The sequence below is a fragment of the Myotis myotis genome, unplaced genomic scaffold (genome assembly GCF_014108235.1).
Source record: "Myotis myotis isolate mMyoMyo1 unplaced genomic scaffold, mMyoMyo1.p scaffold_m19_p_16, whole genome shotgun sequence".
In the NCBI taxonomy this organism is placed as follows: domain Eukaryota; kingdom Metazoa; phylum Chordata; class Mammalia; order Chiroptera; family Vespertilionidae; genus Myotis; species Myotis myotis.
In genome coordinates this window covers 14,011,809-14,027,075 of record NW_023416320.1, presented here as the reverse complement: position 1 = coordinate 14,027,075, position 15,267 = coordinate 14,011,809, and the positions used below count along the sequence as shown (strand labels likewise).

Genomic DNA, 15,267 nt, shown 5'->3' with positions numbered 1-15,267 from the left:
TGTTGTTTTTTGTTATGTTTTGTTTGTTTCCTTCTTCTTTTTTTTTTTTTTTTTCTTTTCTAACCATCACATCTACAGAGCTCAGCACGGTGCACAGGACATATTATGGGAACCTATATTTCTAAATATTTGAATAATAACAATAAATACATTTTAAGTACAAGCTCTAAGTCAAATCTAAAGGGATATTCTTTCCTTACAAATGGCTTTTGAGTCTCCTTGTCAATTCCCCTTGCCCTCACCCTTGCTTTACCAACATTCATGTGGACCATTTCAACAACCTTCTAATTAATCTTCCTGCCTCTAGAATCTTTCTTTCTATTACAGCTTCTATACTCTCTCCAAAGCATCTCTCTATTCTACGATTTAAGTATTTTGGTTACTGTTTGAGAATTTGTTCATGAATAGGAAAGGTATAAAGACCTACATAAAAGTGATAAACATAAATACAAGATAGTGGTTGCCTCTAGGGGTACAAGGAGGACTTAGAGAAGTAGAGTGGACATCCTGCCGAGCTAAGGAATCAGAGGGTTCTGGGCTGCTGAAGCCGCTGGAATTTGTGGGCCAGAGTGCCTGAGAAAAGGGACCTATAGAGAGAGGTGACCTCAGAAGTCAGCATGAGAATTTACCTCAAGTCCTTGGCTGAGGGCTAGGCTGTGTGTGAAAGGGCTAGACCCAGAGAGCAAACATTTTGAGGATGTGAGTGAAAGATGATGCTGGGAGATGCTGGAATTCTAGACCAGCCAGAGCAGAGACACCTCACTGAGTACTTTACACTTTCAGTTAGGACTCCAGAAGACCACGCCTTAGGAACAAAAGCCATGCTCTAAGACTAATGCCAAAACTGAAATAGGCCTGCCCTAACAGTGAATGAAACAAACCTGACAGGACCAAGAGAATCCACCAGCAACTTAATAGTAATTTAAATACAAAGAGAACTATACCTAAATACCATGTCGTCAAACTGCTGAAAACCAATGAGCAGAAAAATCTTAAAGGCAGCCCCATATCCTTATTCAGTTGCAAAAGAGGGAAAGCAGGGTATGGGTGACGGCTGACTTCTCATCATAAATAACAGAGGCCAGAAATGGCACCTTTAAAACATACTTCAAAAATTAGGGTGAAGTAAAGATGGTTTCAGAACAACATAAATCTAGAGAACCTGTTGTCAGCAGGCTGTTAGAAATGCTAAGGAAAATTCTTCAGGCTAAAAAGAAATGACACTAGACATGAAGTTGGGCCTAAGGACAGAATGAGAGAACCAGAAATAGTTCATATTATTGGAAAATATAAAATAAACGCTTTTTTCTTCTCTTAATTTTTTTTTTGGAAGACAACTGCTTATTTAAAGCAAAAATAATACATTGCATTATGGTGTTTTATGACTTATGTAGACAAAATAAACAATAATGATAGAAATTAAGATAGGCAGGCTAAATAGAATTTTGCTATTATAAGGTTCTTACATTTTAAGTGAACAAGTAAAATATTAACTTTAAGTTAACAATCCTAAATTAAGGATTCATTTGTAATCTATCTAGAAGCAACCATAAAAACATCAATGCAAAACAAAGAGAGGAATTAAAATAGAATATTTAAAAAATACATTAATCCAAAATACAGGAAAAGAACATAAACAAGAGCAGATAGGATAACTTGGAAATAAATACTAGCAGGGTACACTTAAACCCAACTAGATAAATGGTAGTACTAAATGAAAATGAATTAAACATTTTAATTAAGAGGAAAAAACTATCAAACTAGATTAAAAAGCAAAAACCAACCATATGCTGCCCGAAAGAGATAGACACAATTTAAATAAATTAATACAAATAATTTAAGAGTAAAAAGATAAGACACAATAAGCATAAGAAATCCAGAATAAGTATTTCAACACAAAGTAAAATTCCAGACAGGGAACACTATCAGTGATAGAATGGTGTGGCATAATGATAAATAGTTTGATGCATCAGGAAGATATAGCAACCATATGTGTTATACAATTAGTAACAAAGGTTCAGAACACATGAAGGGAAAAAAAAGACAGAGCAAAAAGGGAGAAGTGACACTCACATGTAGTTGCAGGTTTTATTACCTCTGTCCTAGTAACCAATAGAACAACTAGGCAATCAATAAAGATGTTGAACATTTTAACAAGAAGTTCCACCGACTTGATCTGATTGATATTTATCAAACACTAACCTTACAGCCAACAACTGCAGAAGGCACATTCTTTTATAACATCTTGGGGTTGTTCACCAAGATAAGCAATGTACTTGACAATAAAATATGAGCCAACCAATACCAAAAGATCAAAATCTTGCAGGTTTGTTCTCTGGCCAAAGTAGAATTAAGTTAAAAATCCATAACAACAAGATACCGAGAAAATGTCCCGATATTTGGAATGTGTGCACTTTTAGGTAGCTCATGGATGCAAATCACAATCTCAAGGTATAATAAAACATTTTAGCTGAATGATAATGAAACTTAACTCTGCCCATAGGTGTGGCAGTCTCTTCTCTGAGTGTCCTCTTACAAGCCTTCGCCCCCTCTCCCTTCCAATTCAAGGCACTCAGCCTTTGGGAAGACCCTGCATATCATTGTATTATGAAGCCTGCACGTGCGGTTCCTGTTCTCGTTCTGTTTCTGGGGCTCACTCACACTCCCCCACTCTCCTTCCCGGCTCTGGGCTTTGAGCCAGGTGCGAGGAAACAGACCGCATTCTAGTTAAGGGTGAGGATGTTTTGAGCCCCCTTGTCCCAGGGTCCCTCATTCCCCTTTCCTACTGTGGTTTGAGGTCCAGCTTTGAACGTAGAGTCCACAGCAATTACACCTGAGGATCAAAATGTGATCTGTTGTGACAGTAGACAAGAAATAAGATGTGTCTATTAATATCTAGAGATGGCTGTTGAAGGAAGGCCTCGTGTACTTAACTTGCAAGTAAAATGAGAGCCTGCACCTTAGATGACTAAGGCTTGAGGCTCTGTTTGTTGTGACCTATTGCTTTTCTCTGAGAAAGCCCTGAAGAACTAGATTTTTGACTTGTGATTCGGGGTTATTTCTTTAATAGTCTTTAGGCACCGGATCTGTACCTAAAGGTTGACTGGATTGCCAGCTTTGGGTGCTCGGAACTCATCAGAACTCAGAACATTCACCATGAGTCAGCCCCACCGTGCCCCTCACACCACCAAAGAAAGCATTGGGTTTTTTTTGGTTGGTTTTTTTGTTACTGTGTCACAAACAGCTTATATAAGCTTCATGGTGTTAGTACATACAGTTCCTTGCTACAACAAATCAAAAATAAATTTTCAATTTCTTTCCCCAGATAGAGCTTGAGATTTGCTAAGAAAGGCTTATGGCTGTCTAACAGCTGTTTATCATTCCCAGGTAGGGCCCCAGTTGCCAGTGGTTCAGGGTTCGAGTCCCCCAGCATATGACTGTTGTCCCAAGAAGTCTGTTGTCCTCCCTTCTCTCCTCCCCCCCCCGCCCCCCACGCTGGCCACCCACCAGCCAGACCTGGGACAGAGGGAGCCCAGACTCTGGAGGTGAGAACCAAAGAGCCTGACCTAGTTCTTGCTCAGGGAACAGGCAGAGAAGCTGTGTGATAAGGAACTCAAGGATCTGCTCACAGGCTTCTGAGGTCACCCTGCTCCCATCCGTGTTATCTTCTAGAAGCAGCGACTTCCTCTCCCATCGCCCACTCTTCAGGACACGCAGCGCAAGCCGAGGTGAGTGAACTCTCCCAGGGTATTTCTAAGGTCCCATCTTTTGGACGGCTGCCCGGTTCTGTCTGCCCAGCTGCTTCCTTCTGAGAAGGCCCTGAGCGGCCTGGCTGCTTGGGATTGCTCCCTGGGGCCTTTCTCTCCTGCAGCCCTGACAGGGGCCTGCTGAGTCCATCGGGGGCACATTCATCTCCAGGGAAGATCAGACAAGGTCTGCTCGGAGGGGGCTCAGCAGAACTACCTCCAAACCCAGCAGCTGGTGCCCGGCCATGGCCCTGAATGTCCAGAGGGAACTATTTGTTCCTTCCATGAGACAGAACAGCAAAGAAAAATGGTTTTCCAGGCATTCTAATCAATTACTTGGGTCGTACCTGTTGGCATTTGTGAACAGTTATTTCATGCTACTCATGGTGCTGTACGTTCTATACACATTATTTCATTTCATCCCTATGACAACACAAGGCAGTGGGCGGTTTACCATTCTCGTTTTGCAGCTGTGGTAGTGAGACTCAGAGAATATAAGTCACATTGTCAAGACTGAATATTGAGTAAGTGGCAGAGCCAGGAATCAGCCAATAGGGTATAATTCTTAAAAAAAAAAAAAAAAAAATCCTGACCATCCACCTCCCCGCCCCCCCGCCCCCCCCCCCCGAAAAAAACCCTAAAAACTGGTTTGTGGCTCAGTGGTTGAACATTGCCCTATGAACCAGGAGGTTACAGTTGGAGTCTCTGTCTAGGGCTAGGCACATGCACAGATTGCGGACTCAATCCCCAGTAGAGGGCGTGCAGGAGGCAGCCAATCAATGATCTTCTCTCATCATTGATGTTTCTATCTCTCGCTATCCTTTCCTGTCTTAAATCAATAAAAAACCAAATTGATTTGTGATATAGAAGTTAGTCACTTACCCTCTTGGGATTAAGTCACCGTTTCATTATATAGTCGTGACGGCGAGAAAAGAAGATACTGGTCATTATCAGACGTGTCCTGAAGTTTTCAACTGATGTATTGAAAAATTCAGAGGATAAAAGGGTGAGTCTGGCAGGAGGTAGTAATGGCCAAAGAGGCAAAAATCTAGGGCAAAATTATTCTAGTATTTCACTGAGAAACAAGGGGAAGACAGGCAAAACAGAAATATATAAAACAAATATATAGCTAAAAACAGTCCGATGACAGAGAGGCCTCACTGATGCACTGAGGAGGAGGCCAGAAGTGAGGAGAAACAGGACCAGTGCGTGTACCTGTAGGAGGAATAGCAGGAGGCTGAAGGTTAGAATACAGCGAGAGTGAGGCTGAAAAATGCTGAAGGTAATAAAAATGGCCCTTTTCACTTTTTTAGGGCCAAAGAGCTGTCAGAGAAATGGCAGACCCACTGCTCAGAGGTAACAGTGGAAAAAATGCGAACGAATTTCCTAATTCTCCTTTGCTTCTCTTGTCTGCAACTGAGAGAAGAATCTTCAACTGGAAATAGCAAAATAAACAAACTAAAGAACAGAAGTTGTGCCTATGATAAGCAAAAGAACTGTCATTAGTGAGTACCCATTTTGTGCCAAGCCCATATCCGTGTTCTAACCAAATCCCATAATAACTCAGAAAAGTAGGCATTACTATAACCGGCAGGCCCCTCCTCCCCCCACCCCCCCACCTCGCCCCCATGCTTTGTTAGCACCTAGATTGCAATAGGAGGAAAATATAAAGGCAGTAGATCTGAATTTCAGCAAGTCATTTGAGAAAGGCCCTAATGAATGTCCTGAGGAAGTGGGGAAATGTGTGGTGGAGGATGGCAAGGTGAAGAGGTTTCACAATTGATTAAATAACTTGATTTGTTATCAGGCTCCAGGTTTGCATCTGGATATGCCACTTTTCAGTTTTCTTATCTGCAAAATAAAGATAACTATACTACTTACCTCATAAGGCAGTCGTAAGGATTAAGTTAGATCATGTACATTAAGATCATTTTGTAAACTATAATGTATTACATGACAATAACTACTATGGCTATTAGTTAATAGCACCAGTAGAGGGTTTGATCTTGAGCCTATTTTAGTCCACATCTCACTAAAGATATGTATGAAAGTAGAGGAAATAGCTTTATCAGATGTGTAGGTGACACAGAGCTGGCAGTGAAAGCTACTATATCTGATGTGTCTTAATAATTCAGAGTTTATTCTAGCGTTAGGACAGTCATAATGATTTGGACAGGCTGGAATATTTGAAAAACAATAAGGAAAAAATTTAGCAAGAATTCACTTTTTAAAAAAAAAATATATTTTATTGATTTTTTACAGAGAGAAAGGGAGAGAGATAGAGAGTTAGAAACATCGATGAGAGAGAAACATTGATCAGCTGCCTCCTGCACATCTCCTACTGGGGATATGCCTGCAACCCAGGTACATGCCCTTGACCGGAATCGAACCTGGGACCTTTCAGTCCGCAGGCCGACGCTCTATCCACTGAGCCAAACCGGTTTCGGCAAGAATTCACTTTTATATCTGTGCTTGGCTAAAAACAAAATTCCATAAGGACAGAATGAGGCAGCTATCCACGGAAGAAGGGTCCAGAAGATCTGGTCAACCTCCAGCCCAGTCTGAAGGAACTATGTGAGGTGGTTACAGAAAAAGGCAGCAGAATTATGGGTTGTGCTTATAGAAGTAGAGGCCATAGTATTCTTCTTGGGCCAGTACCCAGCTGGAGTCATTTGCTTACTTCTGGAGAGAATATACAGAGAAGCAAGATTTCTAGTTAAGTGACAAATGGTTGAAGGGATTAGAAGTGCCTGGGAAAGAGAAGAATAAACAGTGTTGGAAACCATTACTACCATTACAGCAATAGCTAATATTTATTGAGTATTTGTATATGTCTAGAATAGTCCATTATCTATGTTATCTCATCTAATCCTCTTAACCTGGTGAGGTTGGTAGCATTGTTTTCCTGCTTTCCCATTTTGTAGTTGATAAAACAGGATAAATGGTTCACTCAAGGTTACATAGCTAGTAAATGAGAGAGCATGTATTTCCACTCAGACTTTCTTATCTAGAACAGGCACTTTCAGCCAATTTGCTATGCTGCTTTCTAAAAGTTGGGGGAAATAAGCTCACTGACAATATTTGGAGGACGCTCATGTGGAAGAGGGATCAGCCCTAGGTAATACAGTTCTAGAAGGTAGTGCTAGTCCCTGGAAGTGCACAATTCGGGAAGGAAGATTTAAGCTCGGCTTTAGGAAGCGTCTAACTTTTAGAGACTATAGAACGGGCTATATCGCAGAGTCTATTTCTCCAACCACTTGCCAAGTAGAGGTTAGATGACCAGCTCTTAGGGTTTCTCTTCATGTTATGCGATTGTCCTAGGTAGCCTCAGCAACTCTTTTAAGATCTGTCCTTGGCCAACTGTACTAACTAGGACTCATAACTTCAAGTAGCAAGAACCCAACTCACTATAGCTAGAATGTGTGGTCTCTCTTGGAAGAGCAAGGATAGAGCTGATCCTGTCACAATGGAACCAGGACCACGAAATCTAAAGGTCTCTCCAGTTCTTATCTGTACTTGGCCTTGTTGACTTTCTTCTCTCATCTTAATCCAACGTCCATCAGATATCAGAAAACATAGCCACAGGGAGTTCCTGTCCTTTCCGCCCCCACCTAATAGTTTCTGCCACTAGAGATGGTATCTTTGGTACCAAGGCAAAACAAACAAATAAATCTTCTCAGTCAAGGGTACAGGTTGACCCAGTTTAAGAGCCTGCAGCTTCCTCTACACCATCAGTTGCAGCCAGGAGAATGGGACTCGTTAGACAATGGCAAGTCTCATGGGAGCAATATGGATGGATCAGAAAAGGATGCATATTCAATAAAATGGTCTACTGCCCCGAAGGAAAATGACAGAAGGCTGGTACTCAAAAAGCATTGAGAACAACACAGGTTTAAAGTCTTTCTGACTCAACCATATGCAAACTGTGAACATAAACTTTTGGGCTCAGGAGTCTCCATGTTGACATCAGTAACTTTTCTGAGACTATCTGAAGGGGATGCTCACTGTTAAGGATGAGTGTTTGGCATCTATCATGTGCTCAGCACTTAGCTAGGTACTACAGGCCATGGTCCCTATGTTCAAAGTCCTAACAATCGAATGGAATTAAGGACTGAATAGCATTCTGAGAGTCATTTAAAATATAATTATATAGGTTAGCACTTTACAAGTAGGTCTCACATCAAGTTTAAATTAAAACTAGCTTCTCAATGAAATTCTCAATGATTTAGAAATAGCCCAGGCTGCAGAAATTTGTATGCACATATTCATTCATTCATTCATTCATTCATTCATTTGTACTTCGAATGCTATTGCTTTAGACACTCTTTACGGTAATAAAAGTGGTAGTCACAGTTCCCTTCCTTCAAATTTCTTACCTGCTGTTCTCTCTGACTGGAATACTCTTTACCTCACTCCCATCCCCCACTGGTATCACCTCCTTCTATTTAACTCTTGTTCATTTTTTCACATCCTTGATCCTCTTGACTTGGTTAAAACACTTATTGTATGCTCCCATAGCATCCTGGGAGCCTCCCTTTTGGAAAGCTATCATATTGTACTGATAACCATAAGGGGGAGCCAAGTTTTTTCCCTGGGGTCATGTCTCAAAGCTGAAGAATGAGCTTCGTGGACCAGAAGATTTAAACAAAAGCATACAAAATTCATTACAAGCACATTGACTCCCTGCATGGGGAGGGTTCCCAAATAATGGGTTTTCCATTGAAGCTTTGTAGTCTAGGGGTATATATTTGCTATAAGCCTGTTCTATATGTACCTGTGTCGCCACCTCATTGATTCCATCAATTGTTCTTGCCCAGCAACGGACCTGAGCTTTCCCTGTTCCTATGCCTCAGTTCACCTTATTGCTGCAGACCCTCCCTAGTTTCACATGCCTCCCGCTGAGTCCAAAAACATTCTATTATTTCTGCATGGTTGGTTCCTGCAGTGAGGCTGCTCAAACTGCCGTGTCTGCCCCTGCCCATGTTCCACCTGCCTGTTTTCCACTGGACCCCTGTCCTATCTGCCTGCGTGTCAAGCTAACTCCTCTCAGTACTTTTTTTTTTACCCAATGTGTGTCTTCTTTAGTAGAATCAAAGCCCCAGGAGGACAGGGCTATGCTTGTTCTGTGACTGCAATGCCTAGAACACGGTCACAAAAATAGCAGGGACTAGATATTCATTAATTGGGCAGATATTTACTGAGCGCCTGTGTCCAAGCATTGTTCTTGGCACTGAGGATACAAAAGGGGAAGAAAAAATATATGGTCCCTTCCTTGATAGAGCTTCCATGTTAGCCAAAGTTTTGATTTGATAGAAGAGTTATCTAATTTAGGCTCATTTCCCAGATAGTGAGAAATGCCGTAGAGATTGATTTGAGTCAAGCCGCATGGAGACTTTGAGTGGCACCATTAATTGTTCTTAATTTCCTCATACACTGCTGCTTCTCAATACACATTTCACAAAGCAAAGGCGTGTGCGCGAACTTGTTTATTCAGTCCATGAATGCCCACAGGATGTTGAGGGCATCATGGGCTGAGAGACAAACACGTGAAGAACATGACTTATATGTGCACAGTGGTTGGGTCAGTCCAGGCAGACAGCTTTGGTGATTTTTAACCAGTTCTGTCACAGCCCCTAAGAGTGGCCAGCATGTCCTTACTGTTGCTGTGGAGCCTGGGCATGTGGAGGTCCCGGGGAAATGAAGATGTGGCAGCCATAGTATTAGGCCTGATCAGGACCCGCTAAGAGCTCAGTGCTGAGCAGGGAGTTGCAGGAAGGGACTAACATGGATTATGTTGAGGAAGCGGAAGGGCTCTCAGGAGATGGCTTATAAGGCAAGGGTATTATTTTAATAGGAGTGTAGGAACAGCAGAGAAAGAGCTCGCTCGAGTGGGAGGTGCTTGGTGAGCAATGAAAGGATATGGGATAGGTAGGGGGACCGGATTGGAAATGAGTCCTTGGAAATGGAAGAAATGACTATTTTCAAGAGTGAAGAGAGAACTAGGTTTAGATTTCAGCTGATTTCTAACTAATCAAACCAGCTCTTAAATTTGGAACCAGGAAGGACACCCCTGGAACTCTGCTGGCGTTCCTACTCCGGGTTTGCGGAACTGCCCTGGCGGCTTACAGAGAGAATCTCTCGTCATTCATGCTCACACGAGAGAAGCCAGTCTCTGGACAGGCTGTCATACGTCAGTTACCACACTTGTGCCCTGGACTGAAAATGCACCCCACCCACCAAGCTGGACAGACACATCAATGGAAACACAGACTGTAAAGCCAACGGTCACCCTCGCCGTTGTCACCCAAGGACAGCAGGGCCTGCGGGTGACTCTCCGTAACCCTGCGAGCCGTGGAGGCCACACCGACCCAGAAACCCCACCCGTTCCACGCACAGCCTGTGAGCTGCTGAGGCACCTAATCACCCCAATCCGGAGCAACAACCGTCTTTAAAATTAGCAGCTTTTAATGATGTGAGCAGAAATCCTTGGGCACTTTAAAGAACTGCTCTCCGGAGGGCCGACTGCTAAGACCAGCCGTCTGCCTGGTAGGTAGAGGGAGGAAAGATCCTTCCGCTGTCTCTAAACAACAGGGGTCCAAGGAATGAGCTACAGCCGGCTTGGGGTGGAATTAGGGGGGGTGGGGTGTCAGGAGAAGAGAAACCAGAGAAAGTCATGCATACAAAGTCTGTAAAGAAAATGTTTTATTTAAAGTGTTAAATACCATCACCAGAATGAGTTTGATTTACATTAGTTGGTGTTCTTTACAGGACTAATCTGCCCTTTTTATTTTTTTTTTATTTTCCAACTGGAATTCCCTTTAGTTTTAAAACATACTATGTACAGGGCAGCAATGGTCACTGGAATAGTGCTATTTACATGACTAAACCACAAGTCGAGGTGCAGACATGTGAAAATTAAAAAAAAAATACACCAACTTTTAAATAAATACTGCACAATGACGCGTATGTACAAATATTCCATACAGTCATGTCCTTCTTATTAAAATTAGAAAGAATTTATATAGGAATATACACAAAAGATTATGTGACCGCGTCTTAGTGTCAGGGGAATGGTAAACATTTATTCTAAGGGAGAGGACAGACTCTGTAGGTCTATGAAACCAATTGTTGCTGGTACACAGGTGTCTAGATTACTTCAGTCAAGTTCTACTCATTTTCTGAACGACTCTGCCCGGGGCCATCACAGATCTCAGAATGCCAAGACACAATCTCGGTGTTATTTCATATCGCACCACATAAAGAGAAGGCATTTTTAGTGATACTCATTTTAACTTTTGCACCATAGCAAGCATGACAGTTTTAAATGGTCACCACTCAATTTAAAAAGAGAGAAAGAAAAAAAAGAGCAATTTTTGTGCATGGCCTTAAAGAAATGACATGGGTGTGGATTTCAATAGTCATTGCAAGAGATTAAATCAACCTCTGTGTGACAGCGTGTACATAAAGAAACAGGAAGTCCGGGTGGTTTATTACGTTAACCAGCGAGTTTTCCGCCACACAGGGGGCCTTTAAGAGAAATCTGACCTCGTAGCACCACCCAATGGCAATAACTGTCTGTAAAATCAAAGGCAGGGGTCTGACTTGGGATTTGTGTGTGGACTTTTGGTGATGGCATCAAAGAACTATGAATAGGCAGAATGACCGCCTTTGAGTCATCTAAAAATTGGAGCTTTAAAATTATTTGTTGCAAATTCATGTTTACTCTATTTATTTAGAAATACAATTTGTGAAAAATTGAATTTTACGACAGAAAAAAAATGAATTAATAAACAGCCCTGTGTTCCAGGGCCTCAAAGTTTTAGCAGTGTTTCTATTCACATAGTAAATGGAAACTGGCTAAAGAAATTGCTTTAATTAATTAAAAAGCGAAACCCAAGACCTTGTAGAAATAATAGTTTAACCCCTGTATGAATAATGCTGGTGCTAACAACAAATTCACTGGACATTACAATGGCCACATGATTTTAGAATTTTCCTGTAAACTAAACTTGGAAGGCGAAAATAAAATTACCATGCACTCACTGGACAACACATTGCAAAAGTTCAACTATCTTCCTTATCAAATACATGCTGACTTACTTTAGTGCACTCCCAAGTCATGTTGCAAAATCCTTTCCAACATGCTTGAAATACAGAAAGCTCTTAAATTTTTTCCCCTTGAGAAATTCATAAATTCAGAAGTATCGACAGCTCTGAATCAAACCTGGGGTACAAGAGAGTATCAGGTCAAAAACTGGTAATTGTTTAGAATAATGTTCACTCTGGTAGAGGAAAGAAAATAAAAGATTAAAAGAGGGAGGAGAAGAAGAGGAAGGAGAAAGATGTGAACAATTTGCACATATTGAACTTCATTAGATATGTATATTTAACATGGAAATAAATGGAATATTCACTTATTTGTCACAAAGAGAATTTTAAGGAACTTCTAGAAAGTATTTTCTTTTGTAATGTCTGCCAAAACACAGACTATGATTAAATAATAAACATGGCGTGTCTTTGTATCACCCTGTTGCATTCTTGCCCCCTTTTAAAACCATGCACTAGTGAAAGTTATTTTTAAAAATAATATAAATTGTTGAAAATGGCTGAGTTTTATTCTTTTTTTTTGTTTGTTTGGTTTTTTTTGCAAGTTGCAGCCCCAAGAAAATAACTTAAGTATTCAGCTAATCTGTGTCCATGCAGAAAGGTTTCTTTAATTTCATTCAGTACAGTGTAGCCACAGAATTTTGTTTCCCACAGTCCAATGCATCTTGGCGTGAGGGAGTGAGGGCTGCTGGGGCTCCGAGGTCTGCCCCGGTGCACGCTGGCCTGGCTGCCCCCGTCCGCTGCCCGGGGAGGCCTGATGCTCTGTCTGCCTCAGACCACTGCTCTGGTCTCCTGCTTTTCACCTGATGCTTCCTAGACTTCACTCCTTGACTTATCGCATGGCTTAGTGGCTGTATCGCTCACTCCATTTCTGTGGCATAGCAGGGCTTTGGGGGTCAGAGAAATGAAGAAAAAGGAACGGTAAAAAGATAAAGGTGCCATTGAAAAGGGCTTTTGTTGCATGAGACTGACTGATTCTTTGAGATTAATCCATGGCTTCAGATTGGACCAAAATTTGAGTGTTACTGAACTCCAAACCTGACAGTTCTTCACCGCGCTGCTCTCTCACCTGAGGGCCTTCTTTAGGGCACAATGTGTGCGACTTCCTCTGAGAACACAGGATCGCTTTGTATCCCTAGAAACAGGCTCAGAAGACACAACATTAAGCATGCAGTGTTACCAGGGTTAGCGACCTGTGATTTTTTTTTTTTTGTAACGCTGGTTGCTATGACAACAGTTTTACAGCTGCTATGAACGAGAGTAAGAAGGTCCCGTTGAACTTTCCAGAGATGACTGGGATGCTCTTCTTGTCAGAGGGGCCAACGTTGGATCTACGAGGGAGGAAGTGGGGAAAAGTTTGAACCATCCAATCACCATGTTGGACAGCTCCAGTTCATCTAAAAGTATCTGGGCCACTCCCATGAAAGATTTGTGATCCATGCGGCCATAATCTCCCCAGACAATGATCTGTTGGCAAAATAAAAAGGAGAATAATGTTAGTACAATCATGTGTTTAAAAACTTGGAAACTAAAATACATTCAGTGCTGGCATCAAACATCACGTTAAATAGTTGTACTGACTACTGGGATCGTTGTCTTTCACTACCAGAATCCAAAGGTGTATTAGGAAAATTCTATCAAGTGTGAAGACCATAGTGGTCCAGGGAGGTTGGCGTTCACATGTGATGGGGTTGGCTAGTCTATACTTCACTTTAAAGGAAACAACAGTGTCTGTAGCTTTACAGCACAGGCCACTGCTTTGAAGTTTCCCAAGAATTTCAGCGGGGAGGAGCAGAAAAGCACGTGGGAAGTAAGGATGCTGGCGACAGGTCTGGCTCCACGAAAGCGCGTTCTTAGGTTAAGGGATAAACAATTCAGTAAATACCTGTAAGACCTTTCCTTGGGGACTTTCTTCGAAAGATAACAGCTGCTGGTATAGGGGTTCCAGCGTTTTTCGTGCCACTTTTGTTTTCTTTTTGGCTACGCAGACTCCATTATCCAGTAGATACACCTTTACGTATGGTGCTTGGGGAAGAAAAGACAGGGAAGAGTGAAGTGATGCGCTGTGGTTATGAAATACCCAACTCATGGGTGACATCTGCCACAGGTTAACCTTGTCAGAAAGCTGGCAAACCACAGTCACTGGCCTTTCCACGTTAGGGAGACAAAAGATAACTATCAGCTAGCTATTCAGGCAGTTTTCGGCAATGTCGACAGCCTCTGAAATGATTACTAATTTGCCATCATAGATTTGCACTAACTAAGGTCAAATGCTTCTAGTCCCTACCAGTATTCAAGGGAGACCTCTTACTCTTTCATTTGTCAACACTTCAATCTAATCAGACATGCTTTAATCTATATTGTTTTATTCACCCATCCCCATGAATCACTTAGTTATCACTCAAGGGGGTTTTTATTTGGAGAGTAAACTTGTTTAATAAACACAAAGGGTTTGTTTATTCATGGTGGTGTGGGCACACGACGATGAGGCTGAGGTTCTGTATAATATGTCCGATTAGCTGGGAAGAGGAAACGAATTCTGAATTCCGTAGCTTGAGATTTATCTGACCGGCTCTTCATGAAAGCATTTTCATGCGTGTAGAAATGATCTTATTCTGTCCAAGGGAGTGGGTCGACTCGCTCCAAGAGCTGTCTAAATACACCTGCCTCAGTCACCACCGCAAGGCTGTACAGCAGGTCATCTACATGACAACTTAGAATTTCTGCAGGGGTGGCAAAGTTAAGAGACTCAAAATCACCACCAGCCCGTGGAGGTGCTGAGGTGAGAAACCTCGTTTCAGAATCCTCAGTAGCTGTTCTGTCATCAGATCCGGACAGACATCCCTGCACAGTGCAGGAGTCTGAGGCACTGCCCATGCTACAAGCAACTCAGTACACGCACGCCTCCAGTACGAAATATGTGGCATCGTGAAAATTGATCACGATGCCTCGTTTCCTTTATACACTACAGGAAATAAGTCTTATCATGAGAATGACCTGCATAAACAGGCTTATGCTACGTTGGGGCCTGTATCTGTTTTTATTCTAATTCCAGGACCTAAGGGTTCCCGAGGAAAATTTTGAAGCTCCAGATAAATCGAAGAATAACACAAAACACCAGCTAATGAGAAAAAGAATTACTAAGGGACGTGCTGTACGAAGTGAATGATCTGTGTGGTAGTTTTTATTGTGCAGCGGTTTCTACTACACACGTACGCACTTATCTAACATCTATTATCCCTACCGGGCCCCCCTCACTGGTGTTCACTCAGGACACACACACAAACTACTACAGGTAACTGACTCATGTTAGAATCCTCGATGACCTGAAAACAAAGTTTTCAGCAGCAAATAAAAAACAAAGTCTCCGAATTGCAGGATGTGGACTGTGAGCAATAATAGAAGAATCTGCCCT

General features: G+C 42.0%; 1 protein-coding gene across 37 annotated transcripts in view; it reads right to left on the bottom strand.

The window, feature by feature from the left end:
* Nucleotides 1-10,433: 10,433 nt before the first annotated feature.
* Nucleotides 10,434-15,267, bottom strand: part of RIMS2 (regulating synaptic membrane exocytosis 2) — a 342,905-nt gene continuing 338,071 nt past the window's right edge. For 22 of the 37 annotated variants that reach the window (XM_036338001.1, XM_036338008.1, XM_036338005.1 and 19 more), the window contains 2 exons: nucleotides 13,738-13,877; nucleotides 10,434-13,319 (listed from right to left, as the gene is read on the bottom strand). In XM_036338001.1, the coding sequence (XP_036193894.1) occupies nucleotides 13,101-13,319; nucleotides 13,738-13,877 (359 nt within the window). In that variant the 3' untranslated portion in view covers nucleotides 10,434-13,100. The remainder of the gene's footprint in view (nucleotides 13,320-13,737; nucleotides 13,878-15,267) is intronic. The other 15 variants (XM_036337985.1, XM_036337986.1, XM_036337987.1 and 12 more) reach the window with 1 other exon arrangement.